Source organism: Panthera pardus, unplaced genomic scaffold (genome assembly GCF_024362965.1).
Source record: "Panthera pardus isolate Hobbes unplaced genomic scaffold, ASM2436296v1 HiC_scaffold_7, whole genome shotgun sequence".
Lineage (NCBI taxonomy): Eukaryota > Metazoa > Chordata > Mammalia > Carnivora > Felidae > Panthera > Panthera pardus.
Genome location: NW_026527002.1, coordinates 43561597 through 43585459, shown reverse-complemented (window position 1 = coordinate 43585459; position 23863 = coordinate 43561597). Strand labels below are relative to the sequence as shown.

Here is a 23863-nt window from a genome sequence, read left to right as displayed (position 1 = left end):
CCTTCCCATAAGCGAACTATAACGAGCAATTTAAACAAAACAAAAATGGTATGTTTTATTTACAATACTCAATGCATTTTACAAAGAACATATTTGCATTCCCTAAGTCTTTTGGAAAGTAATTCCAGTTTGTGCAATGAGTTTACAGTAAAGTCTTAAGACATCTCTTAGACATCTTAAACCTAAATTCTCAATTATGAGAGATATTTCACACTACGTTAATAGAGGACTGCTTTTAATTAAGAAAAACTAAACTCTGTAGTTAAATATTGCCCTTCAATTATTTTTAACCCAAATACAAAGTGGACTAGCCTATGAAATAATACCATTAGATTTGGATAAATTATTTTCACTGTTCCCCTCCCCTCCCCAAATGCATGCACAAAGTAAACATGGTAAATTACATTAACAACATTTTATTTCAACACTTTTTTTGGACTCTCTCAACTATTGTTTTGCTCAAGGTGGGGTCGGATAGGTAGAATTCCAGTCTGGGGAAAATCCTAAACCCTGCTCCAGAACAGGAAAGGATTTGCAGTAAGTATACGGACTCCAGCCAGGATTAGAGAGATTTTTTGAGTAGGTTCTTTTGCTAATCAGAACAAGGTTCCACTTCAGGCCTGACAAAGCCTAAAGAGATCACTTATTTCCCTATTAACAGTTTGGGGAGCATCTAATCCAAGCCTCCAAAGGACAATAGGCTCCTCTCTCTCCTCTTCTCCCTGAATCACTACCTTCATTTTAGTGCCTTCTGAGGTTGATGATGGAGAACAGTTCCTATGTTCAGATTCCAGAAACTAACTGGATGCCATATAAAGATCTTCTGGAACAGGTAAAAAGCACTGAATGACACTGTAATTGTGCAAGAATTTTCACCTCATGCATATGGAAGAAAAGAAACGTATTAATTTATCATTCATAGCTGCCATCTTTTAAAACATAAAATCCATGTACTGGCTCTTGAGCTAGAGAGAAGAGACAGAGGCATCTCCACGCTGGCCCCACCTGCTTAGCAATGTACTACAACTCTCCTCAAAAGTCAGGGTCTCAAACACCCACCGTGGGGGGTCATACAGAAGATACTAAGCTGGAGAAATAAAGTCCAACATTGGACATGGCTGACAAAATTCTAAGACAAAGAAATGGTGAGGTAGAGTTGAGAGAGTTCAACTGAGTTTTCTGAGCACAGATCTTTTGGCACATTCTAAAATCGTACAGACCCCTTCTCAAATTCTCTCTTGTGACACCTTTACAAAGTGCTGGCAACTTAGGAGTCCTTGGATCTATTGAGGAAACTTCTATGTAAAGCTAACAGAATAAAGTCATTTGAAGAAACGAACTCCTGGCAGTTTAGCTAACTTACCCCAGTGTTGAAGCAAATAAAAACAATGCTATCCATTTGCTGAATTTATTTAAACAAATCAATTTAGAAATATCATAGAATTAAACAAAACTTCTGACATGTAAACATACTGCCATGTTCCTGAAACAGATGTTAACACCTGATAAAAGTTAATAACCGCTTGTTAGGAAAGCTGTCCATTAATAAGGCCAGTCTTCAGCAAAACTAAAACCATTTTGTTTCTTTAGCTTTCCCAGTATGACAATGCAATACTATCAAAGCACAATCAGATATAATAAAGACAAGATTGGATGGACAGATCGGTACCATTGGTTACGCTGTTAAACAGTTTCGTTCTTGGCGCCACATAAAAACGAGCCAATCACATCAAATAAATCATGGCTTTTTTTTCTTTATCACAACTCACTAAGTGATGTTAATTATGGTCCTTGTCAAACACGTTTGGTAAAGGCTATTTACAGTGTACATGGCTGAGCATGCACTATTTATAGGTACAAAGATGCCTGCCAGTTTATTACAAGAGAATTACACAGTGCCTGAAAATGGTGAAGCATCTCACACGTCATTTAAATCAATAGTTTCAAGCAGAAAACGTTCCTTGTTTGACCACAATTGCAATAATTACATGAAAATTCTTATAAAAACACGAATCTCCCTCAAGAAATTGATGCATATTCTACGCACTATAGGTTAAGGCAGTAAAAAAATGTATTCCTGATAACTGGAGGTCTTGACAATGTCAATTAAAGCTGTCTGACTCTAGTTTTTCATTCTCCATCATATACTCAAAGTTCTGTCTGTATAACTAATTCGTGAAAGATTTCACTTCTAAAGTCGGAAATGGATTAGCAATGAAGAAGATCTGACGTTGGGAAAAAGTAACTGCTAAGGAAAGGGGAAAACGTTAAGTCGGACTTTGCCTAGAAGTTTTCAAATCCTAAACAAGAGCATTATTTGTGAGTCTGAGCCTTAAAAGTATAAAACAAATACATATAGTTTACCTTTCTTAATTTAAAATATACTGAACTTTGAACAATTCAAGTAATAATGTAAGACTATCAAAAATAACTTCATAAGCCATACAAGCATCAACTGCATGTTCAATGTTTTAATTAAGAACTTTTTAAAAATTGTAAACTAAACCATGAGTTTAGTTAACAAATGATAAATGACCTTTTATTTGCACTTGTGATTCCTTTAATACAAATTGCTACCAACATATATGTAAAGATATGGCAGATTATGCATTTGATCAAAGCACTTTGATTTAAGCATAAAACAGATTCAAATGGTTTTAAGTTCCGTGCATAAGATCCAAGAGGCCGCCTACCAATTTGTAGGCAACCCTCTTTCTAATCAGAATCCTTTATTCCTCAGCTGCAGATGAGACAGGGCACAATCTGTTGTAAACAGGGCACTGCTGTAAAACCAGGGTAATATTCTTAAATTAAGATCGTTCTTGTTCAATTGAAAAGACTTTCCCCAAGTGTCTTCCAGCACTGTAGTATATTCTGCTGACCTCTTAATTTCATAAATTAACTTTCCTTTGATTCCATTTTTATGGTGGTTGTTTTCACAGTTTTGTTTTAAAAATTGGTTTAAATTTATATAAAACTCTGTACATGTTCACAAATTATTGCATAAACAGCATAATCTTCCAGACAGTGTTTACAAACACATGTCCAATGCAGGAAAAATATATTCACGTTTCCCGTCTGGCTTTTTTCTTCTTTTTTATTTGTTTGGGAGATTCCCAGCTAGTTTCAGACTTGGCTAAGAGGAAAAAAAGAAAGAAAAAACAGGAGAAAATACTGTTATGTCTCAAAAATATCAAAGTACCATCAATGAAAACATGCTTTGAAATCCACTAATGACTCTTCAACCTTTATGTGTAACTTCTCAAGTCCCAGTCACATGTTTTTAGGTTATTCTATGGCTACCTTCCCCTTTTCCTTTGAATGCCAATGTATTATTTTGTTTAATCACATGAAAAGTACTTCACCGGTTTTGATCTAGAAAACCCATCATTTAACATGGCATTACCCATCTACGTAATGAAAGTGAAAATGGGCAAAATGGACACTGAAGGTAGCTAAAGGGAGGAAAAGGGGACAGAAGGCACAGGACAATTCACAGCAGTCCCAAGAACATGTGCACAGAAAAAGGGAGGGACCAGATGGACAAGGGCATGTCTCAAGCCCTCCGCTGTCTATGTCCCTGGACACCCAGTCTCTCCTGGGGTGATTTCAGCCTCTTGACCCTCATAACTGACTGAGGTCCACAAGATGCCAAGGAATCTAGCCTGTGCAAAGGAAGGAAGGGCTGCTCTATTAATCTCTATCAGACTTCCAAGATTAGAAGTCTAAATATTTCAGACTTCTAAGAAATTAACTTTTATATAAATAGTACAGAAAACATACAAAAGAACTAAAAAGGAGAATTACTTACTCTGTGAAGGAGGCACACTATTTTGCTTAGTATTTGACTTGGATTTATCTGTTTCTTGTAGCATCGGTGGCACTTGGGAAGAGCTTTTGTCAGAATCACTTTTTGATAAAATAACAGATGGCTCGGTAGAAACAGCAGGTGGAAGAGTCTTGATAGGCTATTTTGGAATAAAATTACCTTAAATTCCTCTGTAAAAAGTTTCATATAAAATTAAATATCAAAGTAATACCAAGAGGCTGCTGAGGAGCAAGTAAATACTTAAAATGATTTCCAAAGAATTTACTAGCAGAAGGGCTACAACTCGTGCGTGCCCTCTAGTGGCATAACCAAATAAACATTTACCTACAACATCCATGAATAGAGGTGGAGATAAAAAGGGATGAAAAGCACAGAATTACCAGATGTTTACTGAATCTCAAGTAGGAGCGAATAATTCCATTTTCATGAACTTTTATATTTTCCTGTTCATTAGAAACAGGACGATTTGATGTTTCAGTGATTCAGTGGTTTGTCCACTTCTCACCAACTCTCAACTCCTTGAAACTTTTTCATGTGAAAGACAAAGAAAATAGCTCCCTTCTGAACTCCCAGTAGGTGATACCACCCCGTTCTCTGCTTCTGGAGATGTAAGGGTTACTCAAACAGAGCAGCAACAGCTTGCTTCCCATGCAAGGGCAAAGACAGCCCATGCGGTCTATGCTAGCCTACAACACTAGCAGACTAGGACTACTAGTCCTTCTCCATGAAAGTAAGTAGTAAAACTCATGTTCAAATCTTCAGAGTTTTATCCATTCTGGCAGTGAAATCATAATGTTGAGGGCCTAGACTCTTACCGCCTTGCTTCTCCTCTCCAGCCTGGAAGCAGAAAGGAGGCAAATTAACTGATTTGCCTCAGTGAGGCCTAACTGTTAATGGACGGTCAGGAGAGGCAGTATTTGGAGCGCCTGGAGGCTGGAACAGACGAGCAGGAGGTCAAGTCACCCTTTAGCTTTGCTTACAAATCCTGATTCTGAATATCGGAACAAGGGTAAGAAACATCACTATGTTTCTCTCGCCTCTCATTCTTCCAGGCTCTCTGGGTGTAAGAAAGCTCAATGGAAAAGGAAACAAGAGGAAGCTGTGTGCACCCCAGAAATTACTAGGATCCCTTTCTTCTATTTTAGGTATCTGAAGCTGCATTTGTCTTGGTTGGTTCAGCTTTCTTAATGTTCTATTTACTTCATACCCAAAAGTTTTAGTACTTATTTCCAGTATTCTCCCCTCTATTCCCTCACTTAATCTATGTTAAGTCACAGAGGGACTCAAATAGTCTTTACAAGATGGCTTCTGAAAATGACTTTCTAACAACTACAACATCAAAATGTCAAATGACCTTCTGCAACCCTATTATTAAACCTACGCATGTACTGAGATTGCAGCCTTTCATCTCAAAAGGGAATTTTCCTCTTAGGGAATTAAAATCCCAACAGGAAGTATGGTTAAGATTTTATTTTAGTACAAGACTGTTACAAATTTCTTTTAGTGGTAACACAGGTTTTTGTTTTTGTTTTTTTTTTTAAAGATTTTATGTTTAAGTAATCTCTATACCTACAACCTTGACATCAAGAGTCACATGCTCTACCAACTGAGCCAGCCAGGCATTCCTGTAACTCAGGTTGTCTAAAGCTGTTTCATTAAATATGTATGTTCCACAAAGGCTGAGATTGTTTTTTTGTTTTTTTTAAAAGTAGGCTCCATGCCCAATGTGGGGCTTGAACTCACGAACCTGAGAACAAGAGTTGGATGTTCTACTGACTGAGTCACCCAGGTGCCACAAAGGCAGAGATGTTTATGTTTTGTTCTTTGATATATCCTTTGAAATAGCGTGTGGCCCATAGTAGGTTCTCAACAAGTTTTTTGAATGTGTATATAAATGAACCGTGAAACTCTAGTATACGATTTCATATATTTGTATATAACTTACCTTATGAGAAATCAGATTAAAATTTTTCTTAAATGTTTGTTTAGTTTTGAGAGAGAGACAGAGCGTGAGCAGGGGAGGGGCAGAGGGAGACACAGAATCCAAAGCAGACTCCAGGCTCCGAGCTGTCAGCCCAGAGCCCGATGTGGGGCTCGAACCCATGAACTGCAAGATCATGACCTGAACCGAAGTCGGACACTCAACCGACTAAGCCACCCAGGCACCCAGAGAAACAAGATTTTAAAAAGCTATAATCTTTATGTCACTGGCTTAGACCTTTTATAAAATGGTCCTTTCTGATACCTCAACATTTTCTACTAATAGCACATATTTCAAGAATCTGTCCCCAAAATGTACATAAATGTCCCATTTTGAGAGGCTGGATCACAGTCCTATTATATATTATGCACTGGCTTTTATGGAAATGCAACCAGCTGCATTTTCTCTAGCAATCTATCCCTTGTATGTCTAGATACTTAACAGGAGAAAATACAGTCCGGTGGTTCTGGTCTCACCACTGATAGTTCTGCAACTCGGGACAAGTTATTTAACTTCTCCAACCTCATTTATATAATAGATCTCAGCTTTCTGGGAGGTTGTTTTGAGGGCTAAATTAGTGTCTTTAAAATGCTTAGCACTTTAAAATAGTGATTAGTAATGCTTAGCACTCAGTACTTCGATAAAATATGAGTTATGGCACAATTTTCAAGTCATCAAAATTTTACTCCTTAAATATTAAAAAACTTACCTGGCTATTTTTGATGAGTGCTTCAGCTGGATCACTAGTGCTTATGGTCTTCAAAGAAAAAGCTTTTTCCTGTTTTGGACGGACTTTAGAGGTATTCACTGGAAGCTCTTCTCTAATCTCTTTTTCTAATTCTTCCGTGTCCTACAGAGAAGAGTAGTCATTAGATGATATGAATCACTTTTTTACTAATTAAAAATCTACTTGGTTGGTGCTATTAATGTCCAAAAGATATTCCAAGAAAATAATTTCACGTCAGTAACTGTCCAAATGGCTTAATAGAGCATATAAAAACAATTGTTCGGGGCACTTGGGTGGCTCAGTCAGTTAAGCATCCCACTTCAGCTCAGGTCATGACATCACGGTTCACAGGTTCGAGCCCTGAGTCGGGCTCTGTGCCGACAGCTTGGAGCCTGGAGCCTGCTTTGGATTCTGTGTCTCCCTCTCTCAAAAATAAATAAACATTAAAACAATTTTTAAAACAATCATTCAAAGATTTAAAATACACAGGTACATTTGGAACAGTCATCATCCCTGCTTTCTCCAGGGACTTAAATCAACTGTGAATTAAAAAACAATACACTCCCATCTTCAAATGCAAACCATTCTAATTTACTAAACGAATTCAAACAAAATAAACTAGAAATTTTTTCTTTTAAAAAAGCACAGTTAATCAGGTGATACTTGAACTAAGTATACTTTAGAAATAACATTTCACTTAATGACTTCTTCAAGGAACAAAATATTTGTACCTCAGTGCATTCTGTAGGTAAGTTAGGCTTACCTAGTAGAAAGGACAGTTCAGTTCTGGCCTGCTGCAGTCTGCCTGCGCAATGTCAAGGACAAATCATTTAGTTTCCCTTTAGCTTCCTCAACTATAAAATGAAATGTGCCTAGATAATTTCTAAGGTCCTACCTAAGCTTTAACATTTCTATTCTTAGGCCTTTGGACTTTAAAAAAGTTTCAAAAAATACTTCTACAGCACATTACATGCTTAGATATGTGAAATAAATATGAGCTAGAATATGTTAAATAGGACCATCGTCGTTAATTGTATTGTTCTTTAGCAAACACATACATATAAACACCTGGCTAGGATGATCTTGAAAGTCTTCTTCCAATACTGATTATTTTATAAAACTTGTTCAGGATGGTAGTTGAGTTTAGACAATAATTCAAAATTTTACTGTGAATTTAAATTGAATGAGTAGCTTTGGGTATGTGTGTAAGATTTACAATCTGTGCAAAATTAACGTGAAGACATCTCAGTTACTTCCATCCTAAGCTGCACTATAACTAACGGTAAAGAAGCCCGCCAACCACATACCCACAATTAAAAAGAACAAATTCCAAAATGTATTACAGATAGGATGCTATACACTATGTACCTGACACAGAATTTTATGGATAGCTCATTTAATTCTCAAAGCAGCTATGCAGTTAAGTCACGTGTGCAAAGTCAAACAAACAAAAACAAGTAGTAAGGCAAAACTGAAATGTGAGTACAGATCTGACTCAAAAGCCCGTATACTTACTTCTCACTGTATTTGAAAACAGACCAAACATTTGAAAAAGGAGTATCAGAATACCAAAATAATGTTCACAAGTTCATGACCTTTAACCAGTAAACTGAAATTTACAGATTACATCTATCCCACAAAACTTCTTTTAAAAGGAACTCACCTAATCCACAAAAGAGAAAATAACAGGCTAAGTAAAGGCTATCCTAGAAATCACAGAAATCTAAGAAAAGTTTGGCTAAATAGATTTCAGACAATATCACTAACAAAAGGTAACTGTCAATAACATTTCTCATAAACTAGCTCAGCTAAGAGAAGCACTCCTATTAGTTTTTCATATCCATTGATCTCAGTCACGTTAACTTTACTAGTGAGAAAAAACGAATACTGAAAACAGATTGGGGTCATTTATAACAGGTCACGTTTCCCTCAACAAAAATTACCAAACCCGTAATTCCTTAAAAACCCATGCAGCAACTTTTCCCAAAGAGAACAATAAATAGGAAAATTCTTTGTAGGCTATCTTCCAGAAACTCTGGCTATCTCCTACATTTAAAGGAATAAAAACAATTAGTCACATGGTTGTAAGTAAGGAACAAGATTTTCTAAGTTGTAAGGTAATGGTGATGGAACTTTTTCAAAGAGAAACCCATGCAGACTTCTAGTAACCTAGTGTGTCTGAAATTGTAAGAACTTTGTTTTCATCTATATTATAATCTAAACATTTTACCCAAATAGGAAAGACCAATGAAGAAGGAAAATGTAGGGGTGACATAAATAGAAAGTTTCTGTTAGAAGCCAGACGAAAAGGGACTAAGTGAAACTGGGTGCAAACGCAGGGTAAGGTTCTGCCCAATTGTTCTAACTGTGCTAAAATTCCTTTTTTAAAAATTGTATATGCTTTTTTTAAAAAAGTTTACTTATTTCAAGAGAGAGAGAGAGAGAGCAGAAGCAGGGGAGAGGCAGAGAGAACGGGAGAGAGAATCCAAGCAGGCTCCGTGCTGTCAGTGCAGAGCCCGACACGGGGCTCGAACTCACAGACTTTGAGATCATGACCTGAGCGAAACCAAAAGCTGGATGCTCAACCAACCAAGCCACCCAGGCGCCCCATAACTGTGTTAAAATTCTAATTTGCTAAATCCCAGTTACTCAAAAGAAGTTTCTGTCTGTGAACAACACTGCATCTCCTTTTCCATTCCACCCTAATATAAACCAAAATGCATCTAATTTAATTTATTTACCTTGGGGTTTACACCTTTGGTAGGATTGTTCCCCCCTTCAGTACGATTTTTTCAGAGCAATACAGTTTTATTACGGTAGGATATGTAAGATCTTTAAAAGATTCTGTGACTTTTTGAATACTTTGCAAGTAAACCCGAGAGCTCATATTGTGCCTTTTATCTCTACGTATACCTTGGATCTGCATGTTCTTTTCACATTTCGGCAGTAGGTGCTTTATGAGTCACATCTGTTGTTTTGATGCCCTACCTGTGCAGGAGAGTTCTCGTCACCTTGCTTCTTCTTTTTCTTTTTTTTCTTTTTAGATTTCCCAGTTGGAAGAGCTCCCTCTCCCTTTTCCTTGTCATCATCTGAAACCTGATGTTAAAAGCAAAAGTATTAAAGTGAACCAATTGGTTAAGTTTTCATTATTCAGAAATTATGGCATAATCTCATTCATTAGGCTCAGTCTTTATCTCGTAAATTCTAAGCAAGAATTAGTAAGGAGTAATAAAATGGATCTAAAATTATGTATTAGAAAAGAACAAAGTAAAGAGAACATCATTCTCCTATTGTCTACGATAGACCACTTTTTTTTTTTTTTTTACATCTTTCATCACTCACTGCAAGACAAATTAGAGGGCTGTGCAAACCTTGGTTTTTAAAACTCACTGGATAGGTAATTCTGTTTTGTTTCAGAGTTTAAATGCAGCACTATGTGCAATAAAAATGAATTTGACTCTGCTAAGAGAAAGACAAGCTCCAGAGTAGGAGAAAATATTTGCAAACCACATATCCAACAAAGGATTTGTATCTAAGACTACATAAAGAAAATTCAATAGTAAATACTCCAATTAGAAAATGTGCAAAAAATATGAACAGACATTTCATGAAAGAGGACATACAGATGGCAAAGAAGCACATGGAAAGATGTTCAACATCATCAGCTATTAGGGAAATGCAAATTAAAGCCAAGATGAGTTCACTACATTCCTATCAGAATAGCTAAAATAAAAAACAGTGATGGCAGCAACCGCTGGCAAGGATGGAGAGAAATATGATCACGCATTCATTGTAGGCGGGAACGTAAAGTGATACAGGCACTCTGGAAAATAGTTCGGCAATCTCTTAATATATTAAATATGCAACTACCATACAACCCAGGATTATACTCCTGGAAATTTATCCTAGAAAAAGGAACACTTATGTTCACACAAAAGCCTATACACGAATGCATAATAGCCGCTTTATTCACAACAGTGACAAGCGAAGAACAATCCTAATGTCCTTCAACAGGAAAACAGTTAAACAACCTGGGGCATATCCAGACTATGACTACTAAGAAGTAAAAGAACCAAGTAATGATACGTAACAATCTGGATGAGTCTTTAGAGAATTATGCTCGGTGAAAAAAACCCCAACAGTACAAAAAGGCTGCATGCTATATTATTCTATTCCTAGAACATTCTTGAAATGACAAAATTATAGAGATGGAAACAGATTACTGGTTGCCAGGGGTTACAAGGGGGTGGTGACAGGAAAAAAGAAAGGGTGGCTATAAAAAAAGGGAAACATGAGGGATCCTTACAGAATGGAAATGTTCTGTATCTTAATTGCATTAATGCCAATATCCTAGTTGTGATACTGTATTATAGTTTTCCAAGATGTTATCACTGGGGGACACTGGGTAAAGAGTACAGAGGATTTCTCTGTATCATTTCTCACAAGTGCTTGTCACTCTACAGTTACCTCAAAATTAAAGGTTTAATTTAAAAAAATTGATTTTGAGTGGTGCCTGGGTGGCTCAGTCAGTTACGTGTCAGACTTTGGCTCAGGTCATGATCTCCAGATTTGTGAGTTCGAGCCCTACGATGGGCTTTGCACTGATAGCATGAAGCCTACTTTGGATTCTCTGCCATCTTCTCTCTCTGCCCTTCCCCCACCAGTGTTCTCTCTCAAAAATGAACATTTAAAAAAATTGAATCTGAGATGGAATGTCACTGAAAACAACATTCTGCATGATTAAAATAGTGAATTAGAACTGTTAAACTGGTATCCATAAGATCCTTTCAAACATACCATGAAGTTGACTTTTCTATGAAAAAGTGCTTTTTGTGTCTTCTGCACAGATGAAAGCCAAGATTCCTAGCGTACCCTTACAGGACGAGATGATGGGGTGACTACTATTTGTCTGCTCAGCAGCACAGTCATTAGGATGATTATGGAGGTCTCATGAACCACCAAATAGTTCACAGAAATTACTAGCAAATGGAAAAACAAAACCCTATACAAACTTAGCTAAGAGATTTTCAGTCCAAGTTGGTTGCCAGCTGCGGAGAAACCTCCACAGAAGTTTTCACCACAAGCTCACAGTGATTAAAACACCACGTGCAAAAATGCACCCTCTGAAGGATATTCAGGTCCCAAGGACTCTGGGCAGTCTGCTTCTTAGCCAATTAAAATCCAACCATAAAGGAAATATAGTTCCTCATGCCTAAACACTATTTTTGTTTATGGGGGAAAGGCTGAAACCAACTCCATACCATTTTTAACTCCTATGAAAGAACTTCTGACAAATTTATTTTAGACTAATTGAAAGTAAAAGAATTACTGATAAACTTAAAATTCCTTTACACGCCCTCTCCCGATCCCATTCCCACACTACCTCCCCTAGGGGTAAACCATTTACCATGAACTTCTTTCATGTCCATTCCATCAAGTTTTTTATAAATTCAGGTGTGTTTACACACACGCAAAATTTACACAAACGGTATCATATTGTATCTTTCTGTAAACCTGTCCTCCATCATTCAGCATGTTTTTTGAGATTTTATTCATGTTGACATTAATGTACCTTATTTCACTGATTTTTAACATCTAATATGCAACTGTACAGACCTATCACATTTTAGTTCTCCACTCCTCAACTGATGGGCATGTAGACGGTGTCCCATTTTTACTAAGAAATATGAAAGATGATCTCTGAATACACTCAAAAAAAGAACTGCTATGATATATGATAGTCTTCATTCCATTCAGTGGTTCTACTCTGTAATTCTGATGATAAGGCACAAGGAAGTTTCAGTTAGAGAAATATATATATATATTTTTTTTAATTTTTTTTTAAATGTTTATTTATTTTTGAGAGTGAGACAGAGTGTGAGTGGGGGAGGAGCAAAGAGAGGGAAACACAGAATCTGAAGCAGGCTCCAGGCTCTGAGCTGTCAGCACAGAGCCCGATGCAGGGCTCGAACTCACGAAACGTGAGATCATGACCTGAGCTGAAGTCAGACGCTTATCGACTGAGCCACCCAGGCGCCCCGAGAAATATATATATATATATATATATATATATATTTTTTTTTTAAACATTTATTTATTTTTGAGACAGAGAGAGACAGAGCATGAATGGGGGAGGGGCAGAGAGAGAGGGAGACAGAGAATCGGAAGCAGGCTCCAGGCTCTGAGCCATCAGCCCAGAGCCTGACGTGGGGCTTGAACTCAGGGACCGTGAGATCGACCGTGAAGTCGGACGCTCAACCGACTGAGCCACCCAGGCGCCCCCCGAGAAATATATTTTTGATTGTACATTCACTAAACATTCAACAAATATCAGAATGGTTACTATGTGTTAAGGTACTATTACCAGGAAGCTTTTTTCCCTAATAGACTTTATTTTTTACAGCAATTTTAGGTTCACAGCAAAACTGAAGATAGAGATTTCCATATACTCCCCCACCTCACATGCACAGCCCCCCACTATCAATACTCCCCCTCCTCCCCACCCTCCAGAGTGGTACATCTGTTACAATAGAGGAGCCTACACTGCCTTATCATTATCACTCAAAGCCCCTACCGGTTACCTTCGGGTTCACTCTTGGTGTTACACATTCTACTGGTTTGGAAAAAATGTATTATGACATGAATTCACCATTACAGTGTCATACGGAGTAGTTTTACTGCCCTAAAAACCCTCTGTGCTCTGCCCATTCATCCCTTTCTCCCTCTAACCCCCTCAACTTTCATATTACCTGTTAACTGTCGCCCTCTACATTTATTTACACACTTAGTAATAAATCCCATTACTACCTCTTCCTTTCTCTGGTCTCTAAAGATCAGAGGTACTACCATCCTATCAAAGGCCAACCCACAATCCACTCATGCCTAAGGTTCCCCCACCTCTACTGCCAGGATCTTACTCTATTAGCCAAATCTCTCATTTATGTGTAACTTTTACTTTGTTCTAGACCCTTTCTCTTTGCATCTACAGTAAAGCAAGGGCTGACAAACCACAAATCTAGCCCAATGCCAGTTTTTGTAATTAAAGTTCATTTCCAAATTGTCTATGGTTGCTTCTGCACTGCTGTATGAACCTTTAATAAAAAGTTTACCAACCCCTGCACTAAAATCTCTCTTATCATGAAAACACAAACAACCTCCAACAAAACCCTTCCTGGTACTAGAGTTTCACTGTCATCCACTACCTCTCCTCCATTCCTACCCTTACTTACTTTTTAAAAAAACACATTAGGGGCGCCTGGGTGGCTCAGTCAGTTAAGCGTCCAACTTCGGCTCAGGTCACGATCTCGCGGTATGTGAGTTCGAGCCCCGCGTCGGGCTCTGTGCTGACTGCTCAGAGCCTGGAGCCTGTTTCAGATTCTGTGTCTCCCTCTCTCTCTGACCCTCCCCATTCATGCTCTGTCTCTCTCTGTCTCAAAAATAAATAAACGTTAAAAAAAAAAATTAAAAAAAAAAAACACATTAAAAAAGCATACTGTTTTCTAACCCTCATTTACTCAACTTACTGCAATATGGTTACTATTCTAAGATTTCTAATGAAACTGGTCTTTTATTTTTAATGTTTATTTTTGACAGAGAGAGACACACACAGAGTGTGAGCTGGGGAGGGGGAGAGAGAGACAGAATCTGAAGCAGGCTCCAGGCTCTGAGCTGTCAGCACAGAGACTGGCGCGGGGCTTGAACCCACGAACTCTGTGATCGTGACCTGAGTTGAAGTTGGATGCTCAACCAACTGAGGCCACCCAGGCGCTCCTCTAATGAAACTGCTCTTAATTACCAGACAGCAAATGCTTCAGCCTCTTGTGACCCAGAACTCTCTTCTCTCAGTCTCTTTCATGCGCTTTTGTTTCTTCTTAGAAGTTGGAGGAGTTTCCCTTTCCCAGATTCCTATTCATTCCACTACGCTTTTCAGGTCTACAGATTTTTCCTAGATATTTCATGCACCCTCAAAATGTTTAACAACCATATGCTTATAACTTCCAAACACAGACCTTCTCCCTAAGCTTTAACCTGGTATAAAACCAACTTCTCTTAGGCATTTCTACAAAACACTTCATATTTAACATAGTCCAAATGGAACCAACCATCTTTTCCCCCAGTCAACTAGCTTTTGCTCCCATATCTTCTCTGTTGGGAACACTACTTCCACCTTCCTTCCCAGTTACCCAACCCAAAATCCTGGAAGTCTTTCGATGACTCTTTCTCCATTCAATTCTAATCACATGTCCTGTGGATTTTATTTCAATCAATCAGTTTATTTCTTTATTAAGTAGGCTCCATGCTCAGCGTGGAGCCCAATGTAGGGCTTGAACTCACAACCCCGAGATCATGACTTGAGCGGAGATCAAGAGTTAGATGCTTTCACTGACTGAACCACCCAGGCACCCCTATTTCAATTTATTATTTTAAGTCTGCCCTGTATTCTGTATGCCATTCTTATTTTTTTAAGTAATCTCTACACCCAACATGGGGTCTGAACCTACAACCCCGAGATCAAGAGTCGCAAGCTCCACTGACTGAGCCAATGGGACCCCTCTGTGTACCATTCTTACCATTACTGTCCCGGACTAACTAACCAACCTCTAACCTGGCCTTCCTACCTTTATTCACATATGCCTCTACTCCTTTTTTTCTACATGGGCTGCCAGTAGAATCCTTCCATCTTAAAATCCCTCCATTATTTATAGCATAAAATCTAAGTTTTTAAATGACGTTCAAGAACTTTTAGCATCTGGTCCATGCCTCTCTTCTCCAGTTTAATTTCTGACCACTCTTTGTTTCACATTCTGCTTTCACCTCTAGGATGCTTTTGCTACAACTTCCAAGTGCTTCTGTAATACCTGACACAAACTGTAACATTACGTTCACCCGCTGATATGCCTGTCTTCTTCCTCTCCTCCCTAACTAGACTGTAGGCTCTTTGAAGGCAGTAACTGTGTCTTATTTATCTTGTTCCTCCACTAGCACAATACCTGACTCGTGGCAGATGTTCAATTAGTAATTTGTTGAATGACCCTATTACCCTTCAGAGCCTCTGGACTTTCCAGCCTTATTCCTACAACCAACCAGTTGCAAAGTTTGATCAGTAGCTTTAGGACTTGTAAATTACTTCCATTTATTTTTCAAAGCTCTCAGTTTAGTTAATTATCTCCTACCCAATTCATGTAATTGCCTCTTTAACACTTACCCCAGAACAGTACAAAATAGCTTCCCAAGCTGCTTCTCTTTCTCCTGTATCCAGCCTAAGTTTCCTAACCCTAGTGATGGTTAGGTTATCCCTAGTTTAAAAGCTGTCAGTAGGTTCTAATCACTTATAGAATTTCATAAAAATGTGGCAAGGTATGTATCATTCATTTATTTACTGAGTGCCGAGCATGTTGCTAGAGCTACAAAAATAAAAACTTCACGGTTCCTTTCTTTAAGGAATATGGCCTACAAGGGGAAGATCCTGTCATTAATGGATTCCACACACGTGTAATGTTTACCTCTCCACTAAACTGTTCACCTATCTTCCCTCCTTGACACCTTTTTCGTGGTGTTCTCGTCATGAGCCTCCCTTACTCTTTCACTGGCAACCGTTCTGTTCTTCTCTAAACACACTTAGTTGCTGTTATAATATATCAACTATTATAGTAATTCTGATAAGAGAAAAGAACTGTGTTTTCTTATCAGTGCCTAATAGTGCTTTCCACATATTAGAATCCTCAATAATTTGTGGAAAGAAAAAACAGTGATATAGAGAAGGCATGCAGGCACAATGATTAAAGCAAGTATGATCAGAATGGCTCAGAAGCAATTCTACCACTGGATGTGTTTATGATACAGAATGTACCCTCCAGTAATTCTAACATAGTTGGGTGCACAGAGAAATAGACATACCCGCCAATGCCTTTACTCACTTTTTGATCATCAGGAATTGGTTCCTGGGACTTTAGAAGTGAAGCTCTTTCTTCATCTACCCAATTTCCCCACTCTTCTGCTGGAGCATTCCAATCAGAGCTGGGATCAGCAGAAGACAGACCATCTAAAATTTAACAGTGCGAATTAGGTATCTATCATTTCTGCCAAAAACTAAAATGCAAAAACTAAAGTTCCTTATGTTGAACTAAGTTGTAACTATAAACTATTGTTCTTCCTTCTTTCTCCCAAGCATATTTTAAGAGCTAGAAGAGAACCCAGTAACATGATGGTAAAAACCTTTGTCAAACTTCTGCTAGGCACATCATATGGCTAATTAAATGGAATTTCTAAAAAATCCCAGAAAACTTAAGAATTACCTGTTTAATTCCACTCCCCCTAATTCCTTTGTTACCTATCTCCTAATTTTGCTCTCTTTTCACTGTTTAGGTCTAACTTGGTTTGGGACTTGGTCATTACAGTTTTGTAACTGATTTATTTTCTAGGGTACAGAAGTAACCAATCTTTAACAGCAGTGCCAAAATTATACTCCCACCTGTCCTTTTACATCATGTCTCCTGCCCTTTAGCAGCTTTTCAAGACTACATTCCTCTTGAAATTCACCAAGTCATGACAGAATAATGTCTTCTTTCCTCTTTTTTTAAAAAAAATAATTACTTTATTACTTTTAATGGCTACAACCTCTTCCTCCTTTAATACTTAATAACTTGTACCTTCTTACATTTTCCAGATCATTCAATGCTACTTTTATTATTTCAAAATAGGCCAAGTCACTTTCAGGGTTTCTATCGTCTATTCTTAAGAATAAATTTTTATTCTAGACTCCTAGATTCCTTTCTTTCACTCCAGAGAATTTTACTTCCTTGCTTATTCTAAAAAGGGAAAAACAATCTTTGGCTTTATCCTGGTTAAGTAGCTCTCAAAGTCAATTCTTGCCCCCTCCCTGGATTTCATAAACGCTTCCACATCTACTTCTGCAATGACTACTTATAGCCAGGTTTCATTCCCAGTGGTTTAAGATGATAGATATTAAGCTTTATTTCTAAATGGTTAACAAGTCATTCTATAATTGCTCCAATGAAAAATCCAATCTTTTCCCATTAATGTCAAATGCTACTTTTATTAACTAGTAAGTTTTTTCACATACACTTCAGTCTGTTTCTAGAATTTCTACCCTATTTCACTGATATATTCCTGGAATGGTGCCATATATAATTCTGTAATACCTGTTAGTAACTAGAATGACAAATCTGCCTGCATCCTTATTTTCTCTGCTATTCTTATTTTTTCATGTGAACTCCATTATTTTTGTTTAAAGGGGAGGTATTATGATACCACATGAAGGCTTTAAAACCAATGTTTTAGAAGAATATAATAATCTGGGAAAATGCTCAAAGTAAAAAAAAAAAAGACAAAACTGTAAAACAGGATACCAAATTTATATGAAGAAGAGATTAAAGAAAATAATACATTAACAACAGATATATCTTGTCACTGGAATTACAGGGATTTCACCTTATTAAGCACTTACTATGTACTAGAACTTGAGCTGGGCAGGTACTAGAGATAGAAAAATGAGAACAATATACTTCCTCCCCACATGGAGTTCCTGGTCTTATCTATTTAGAGGTGAAGATAGGTAAGTACAAGAGACAATTAAGTACAGAGAGAAAGATTCTATCATGGGGGTGTGGAGAGGGAGAAGAGGGCTCAAACAGTAGAGGATGGAGACTGAAAACATAAGAATTTATAGTCTAGCAGAAGAAAAACACGGAACAGTTGATTACAAGTGTGAAGTATATTACAATAAAGGAAGATCCTTCTTAAATTTACTACCAGGAGCAGGTATCTGGAGGCATTATTACATAGTAGTAACATAGGGGTTAAGAGCATGGACCTTAGAATCAAACAGATTCACATCTGAATATTGGTCTGCCCCTACCACTTAACAACTATGTGATTTGGGTCAGATTTCATAATCTTAATGGGCTATATACTAACTTCATAGGAGTGCTGAGAAGATTATAGTAGATACATTTAAAGTAGTACACAACAATGCAGTAAATGCTCAATAAATGGTAGGTGTAGTGTTTATGTATCACTGATGACATAACAATAGAAAGTCAGTTTCTAAGCTATCGGGCATAGACAACTAAAAATGTATTTCTTACAATCCTGATAAATCTCTCAATAAGATACACTGGTATGTCTTAATGTGGAAATCATTTTTATAAATATAGATGTCGAACCAATTGCTCATCTTACATTAAGCATTCATTAGCAACACCGTTAAGAGATTTGAATGTCACAGATTTTGCTTAAACCTCACAAATAAGAAATGCAGATCTGGAAAATTTCTCTTCATAAGCTAGTCTCTAAGGCCTCTTGTCAGAAAGGAAACTTTATTTTCTTTTAAAAGAAAAAAAGTCTAGACACGTGAGTGGGCAACATACTAACATATAAACAAACTATTTTCTTAATAAATACGGTGGTGGGAGGAGATAAGGGGTAAAAATCTCGTAAAGTATTTAGTAACATTATTTTTTTAAAGGCTTATATAACCAGAAAGTCTGGGGAATGAATGTAGCCTATGATTTAACTTCTTAAAGAACATTAACAGCAGCACAAATCTCTACTGGCTTTATAAAGCTTTCTGTTGATTGTTCCAAGTTTACTGGTTTTAGGTTAGTTTCTTTTTTGAATATTAACTGGAATAAATAAAACTACTTTATAAGACAACAGATAACCTAAACATAAAAGCTGTCACCAGAAGACTTCTGAACACATAATTCTTTTTTATTTTTTAATGTTAATTTATATTTGAGAGAAGAGAGAGAGAGAGAGAGCATGAGCAGGGGAGGGGCAGAGAGAGCGAGTGGGAGACACAGAATCTTAAGCATGCTCCAGGCTCTGAGCTATCAGCACAGAGCACGACATGGGGCTCGAACTCACAAGCTGTGAGATCATGACCTGAGCTGACGCTGGACGCTCAACTGACTGAGCCACCCAGGCGCCCTCTCAACACATAATTCTTAAGAGTCATGAGCCCTAATATGCTAATAAAATTTCTTTCCCTTAAGGAAACGATGTAGTATGGTTTCATCCATTGTATAGTTTCTTCCATTTATAATAGAGTAACTTCTCATTTCTCAAAAGTCTCCCACAGTTTGCCAGTATCTTTTCAAAGGGCCATATTAGTGTCCTTTCAAAATGGTAAAGAATTTATCTATTTAATTTGTGTGAAAAATGTTTTAAGTTTAAGCATCTCATAACTAATCTCTATTTTACCTCAGTAAAAAAACAGCTGTCAGCTGTTTCTGACCAGAACTTACTTTAGTACTGACTTTAATAAAACAACTATGCTAGAAAGACGTTTTCTAGTGTTCAGACAATACTAACTAGCCCCACTGCATAGACTAATTTTGCCCCAAGAAGAGTATCAGCAGCACCATAGCACTTACTATTTACTGAATATTCAGGCAGTGTTCTCAATGCTATATATGTACTTTATCATTTAATTCTCTCAACTGTGGGAGAAGAGCTACTCTTTACAGATGAGGAAACCGAAGCACAGAATGACTATGCACCTGCGTAAGAGCAAACCCAGGTAGTCTGTCCTTGAAGCTCATGCTCTTAACCCCTTTATATGCTGCAGCAAATTCATTCATACTCTGCTGTGAATTCATAATCTGACTTTTTACAGGGGTTATGATGATGGCTGTTCCTTTACGATCAATTACAAGATTATCAGTCTTTAAAAAAATGTTATCTTCTGTACTATATAGCATCTTAACTTTATACTCGAGTGTTGCCTTCTTGTCAGATAATGAGGTCAATGCCTCAAACAAGAAGGTCAACATATTAATCACATCACATTGTTAAATGGAGAGCTAGTGTGTGTGTATACATACACATATACACACATATATACATACTTTGTGGATTAGTAATCTCAAATACTAAATCATGCATTTTATAAATTTAGAAGGAATACTTCAGTTCACTGAATACCAAAATCAGACACATTAAAGATAACAAAAAATAAAATTCAGAGAAAATGAGGTTGGTTAAACTCAAGTAACTCGGGACTTAAAAGACTGATGGGGCGCCTGGGTGGCTCAGTCGGTTCAGGGCCCGACTTTGGCTCACGTCATGATCTCGCGGTCCGTGAGTTCGAGCCCCGCGTCAGGCTCTGTGCTGACAGCTCAGAGCCTGGAGCCTATATCAGATTCTGTGTCTCCCTCTCTCTCTGACCCTCCCCTGTTCATGCTCTGTCTCTGTCTCAAAAATAAATAAACGTTAGAAAAAAAAAAAGAAATTTAAAAAAAAAAAAAAAAAGACTGCCAACAGCCTAACAAATGAGACAGTGTGGAAAGATGGACGGTGTTGATACTTTTTACTTTCAACAGAGTTCCGTGTATACACACTTTTTTTCAGTCTTTTATTTTAGCAGTCTATGGTGTTTTTCACATTACAAGAATTCTAAAACAGATAAAAGTGGAGTCATTCTGTCCAAGTAGGGAAGCCCAGAACCCGGAAGGCTCAGTTTTCCTCAGCTTCAGCCCAGAGCTGCCCAGATTCTTCACTACTATTCTCTTACAATCATTCCTATAAACACTCTTCACTTCTATTCTGTACATAGCTGAGCATTCTTCTCCATAATTTACAAAAAGCTTTCACATGCATTTATTACCACATTAAAACCTCACAACAATCTACAGAAGTAGTATGCCACATTATTTGTTCCATTTTACAGTTCAATTAATCTAGATTCCAAGGTAAGTCTGAGCCACAAGAAGTATTACATTTTAAAGTGAGGACCAGAACTAGGAAATACCTTCTAAACTAGTATGCCAACCCCACATCCCTAGTCTTTAGCCAGGAGCTCAAGACTTTTCACTGCCTAACCTACCTTTCCAAACTCACTTCCCTTGATCTGTAAGAACTGTGCTTCAGCTCATCTACAAAGACTAAGTAATCCAGGGGCTAATTTTTGTATTGTGTTGTAAGTTTTTTAATTAAAATAAAAAAATTTTTTTAATGTTTATTTATTCTTTATTCTTGAAAGAGAGACATAGTGTGAGTGGGAGAGAGGCAGAGAGAAACAGAATCGGAAGCAGGCTCTGGGCTCTGGAGCTGTCAGCACAGAGCCTGCCGTGGGCTCGAACTCCTGAACCGGGATCATGACCTGAGCTGAAGTTGGATGCTTAACTGACAGAGCCACCCAAGCGTCCCACTGTGTTGCAAATTTTACCTTAGAGATTACAACCATCCCTAAGGCTGTACCATATGGTGGGTAAGAGCTTGAACTCTGGAGCCAGACTACCACCTCCTGCACTTAACTGTGTGACCTAGGTTAGATAACTTTTCTTTGCCTCAGTTTCTTCATCTGGAAAGTGTGGGGGGAAAAAAAGACCTACTTGGTAGAACTGTTATAAGCATTCAACAGAACATACAAAACTTACACGAGGGCCTGGCACATGGTCAAGGGTTTGCATTTCTTATCATCACTACTACTGAACACCAGCATGTAAAGCACTGCACTAAGTACTGAGGATGGAAGAGTAATTGAGAGTTCCCATTTCTAGTGGGTTTGTTTCATTTCATTCCTTCAACTCAAAGAAACCATAATGTCAAAAAAAATTTTTTTTTCTCACACTGGCCACATGGTGGAAAAGTCCACAAAGTAACATAAAAGTGCTAAATAAACAGTAGAAAAGGATGTGCTGTAAAATTTTTGAGAAAGGAGTACATTCTGAGGTTTGAGGTGCTGGGGGGAAAAAAATCTCGGATTTTTTAAAAAGAAGGTGCTATAAGTTTTCTGAACATAAAAACGGTATTTTTTTCCCCTTCCTCTTTTTTTTTTTTAGAACTCTTGCCTTTAACCTTCCACTGGGAATCAGGCTAAGAAAACAGTTTTCTAATATAAAATTTGCATACCTCACAAACTAAAAGCCATTCCTGCATATTATATTCACTCTATTATGCTAAAACTAAGAAATAGAACATTCATTTAAAACAAAAAATAGAAAAAACAAAAACTATAAAGCAACTATAAGAAAGTCATGTTTAAATACTGCCTCAATTACAGAAAGTGAATTTAAATTCTACAGTTATTGAGTAATTAGCTTATAAGTAGTACACACTTGGTATTATATTACTATGACCTAAGGGGTGAAAATTAGGATTAAAATTAAAACCTAAAAGCATGAATTTAGGGTGCTAGGAAGAAAATTCTAAAAAACAAAAACAAAAGCAAAAGCATAATTTTTAAAAGGACATACTTAACCCAGACCATTCATCATCGATATAGGGTTGATTACGGCTAGCATCCCACTGATAATCAGAAGTGGTAGAATGAGAAACTGGCTCAGCAGTAGACCCTTAAATGAAAACGAATGCAATAAAATTAAAAATGGAATTTTCTAGTGATGTTTCATAACAATAGTTCTATACTTTGCACACGGAGACTAAATTATTTTTTACTTTCCCTAAAAGGAAAAATTCAGACATTAGAAAGAGTTAAGATAAGGAAAAGTAGAATTGAGGGTAATTTCAGATTAAGCATGATAATCACTTGATCTAATTCACGGATTAGAACTACATTTTGTCCCTAGTTTTTGTCTTTATGATATGTATTTTGTCTTTTATAATACGTATTTCAAACTGAGTATCTACAAATTTCAAAAAAATCCAAAAAAAGTTCTTTTATTTTTGTTCTCAATGAAAAATAATAAAGCACAAAAGAAATCCTGAATGTTTCAAGGGTACACCTATATCCTGAGAGCCCCAAAGGAGAGAACTAGAAAATGTCTGGGTTCGCTAGAACCTTATGCCTAAGGAAAAGTTAAAGACCTAGATGATTACCTAGAGAGGTGAGGCAGAGAGAATCAGAGGCAGGAGAGTTGTGCTGATGGTCGAGAGACCATGGTAAGTTCAGGTGTGTTTAAAGAGAAGCGTCTACCTTCGTCTGAATTTCTTCTGTTTTCATTTTTTTGGGAGGAAGGAGAAAATGGGGTCACAGAGTCCTTACAATCTGATGAAAGCTCTGATGGGACTACTGCCCGGAACATAACACAAAATTTTGCATATAATTTTGGGGGCTCAGAAACTCATGGATGCCAGGTGAAAAGCCCTTGTTCTATAGCCATAAATTCATTATCTATCAGGGATCTCTATACCTCAGACTTTCTCAATCAGAATTTCCATATGTACTGGAAAGCTTGGGAGACTCTGATACTCCCTTAGGACTCAGAGCCACTGACAGAAAGAAATGCGTAAGAAAACCTGTTAGTATAAAAGACTTACATACAATCATGTCCTCTTGTGAAAGTCCTTCCTAACTTACACATTTCACTTGGTTATAGATTATCTTAGCAGCCTTCCTCTA

At 37.4% G+C, this 23863-nt stretch overlaps 1 protein-coding gene across 5 annotated transcripts in view; it reads right to left on the bottom strand.

The window, feature by feature from the left end:
* Positions 1 to 1394: 1394 nt before the first annotated feature.
* The window catches only part of MTDH (metadherin), a 55595-nt gene continuing 33126 nt past the window's right edge, over positions 1395 to 23863 (bottom strand). For 4 of the 5 annotated variants that reach the window (XM_019468046.2, XM_019468048.2, XM_019468051.2 and 1 more), the window contains 6 exons: positions 22758 to 22856; positions 16455 to 16579; positions 9526 to 9633; positions 6520 to 6660; positions 3812 to 3968; positions 1395 to 3136 (listed from right to left, as the gene is read on the bottom strand). In XM_019468046.2, coding sequence (XP_019323591.1) covers positions 3066 to 3136; positions 3812 to 3968; positions 6520 to 6660; positions 9526 to 9633; positions 16455 to 16579; positions 22758 to 22856 — 701 coding nt within the window. In that variant the 3' untranslated portion in view covers positions 1395 to 3065. The remainder of the gene's footprint in view (positions 3137 to 3811; positions 3969 to 6519; positions 6661 to 9525; positions 9634 to 16454; positions 16580 to 22757; positions 22857 to 23863) is intronic. The other variant, XM_019468050.2, reaches the window with a different exon arrangement.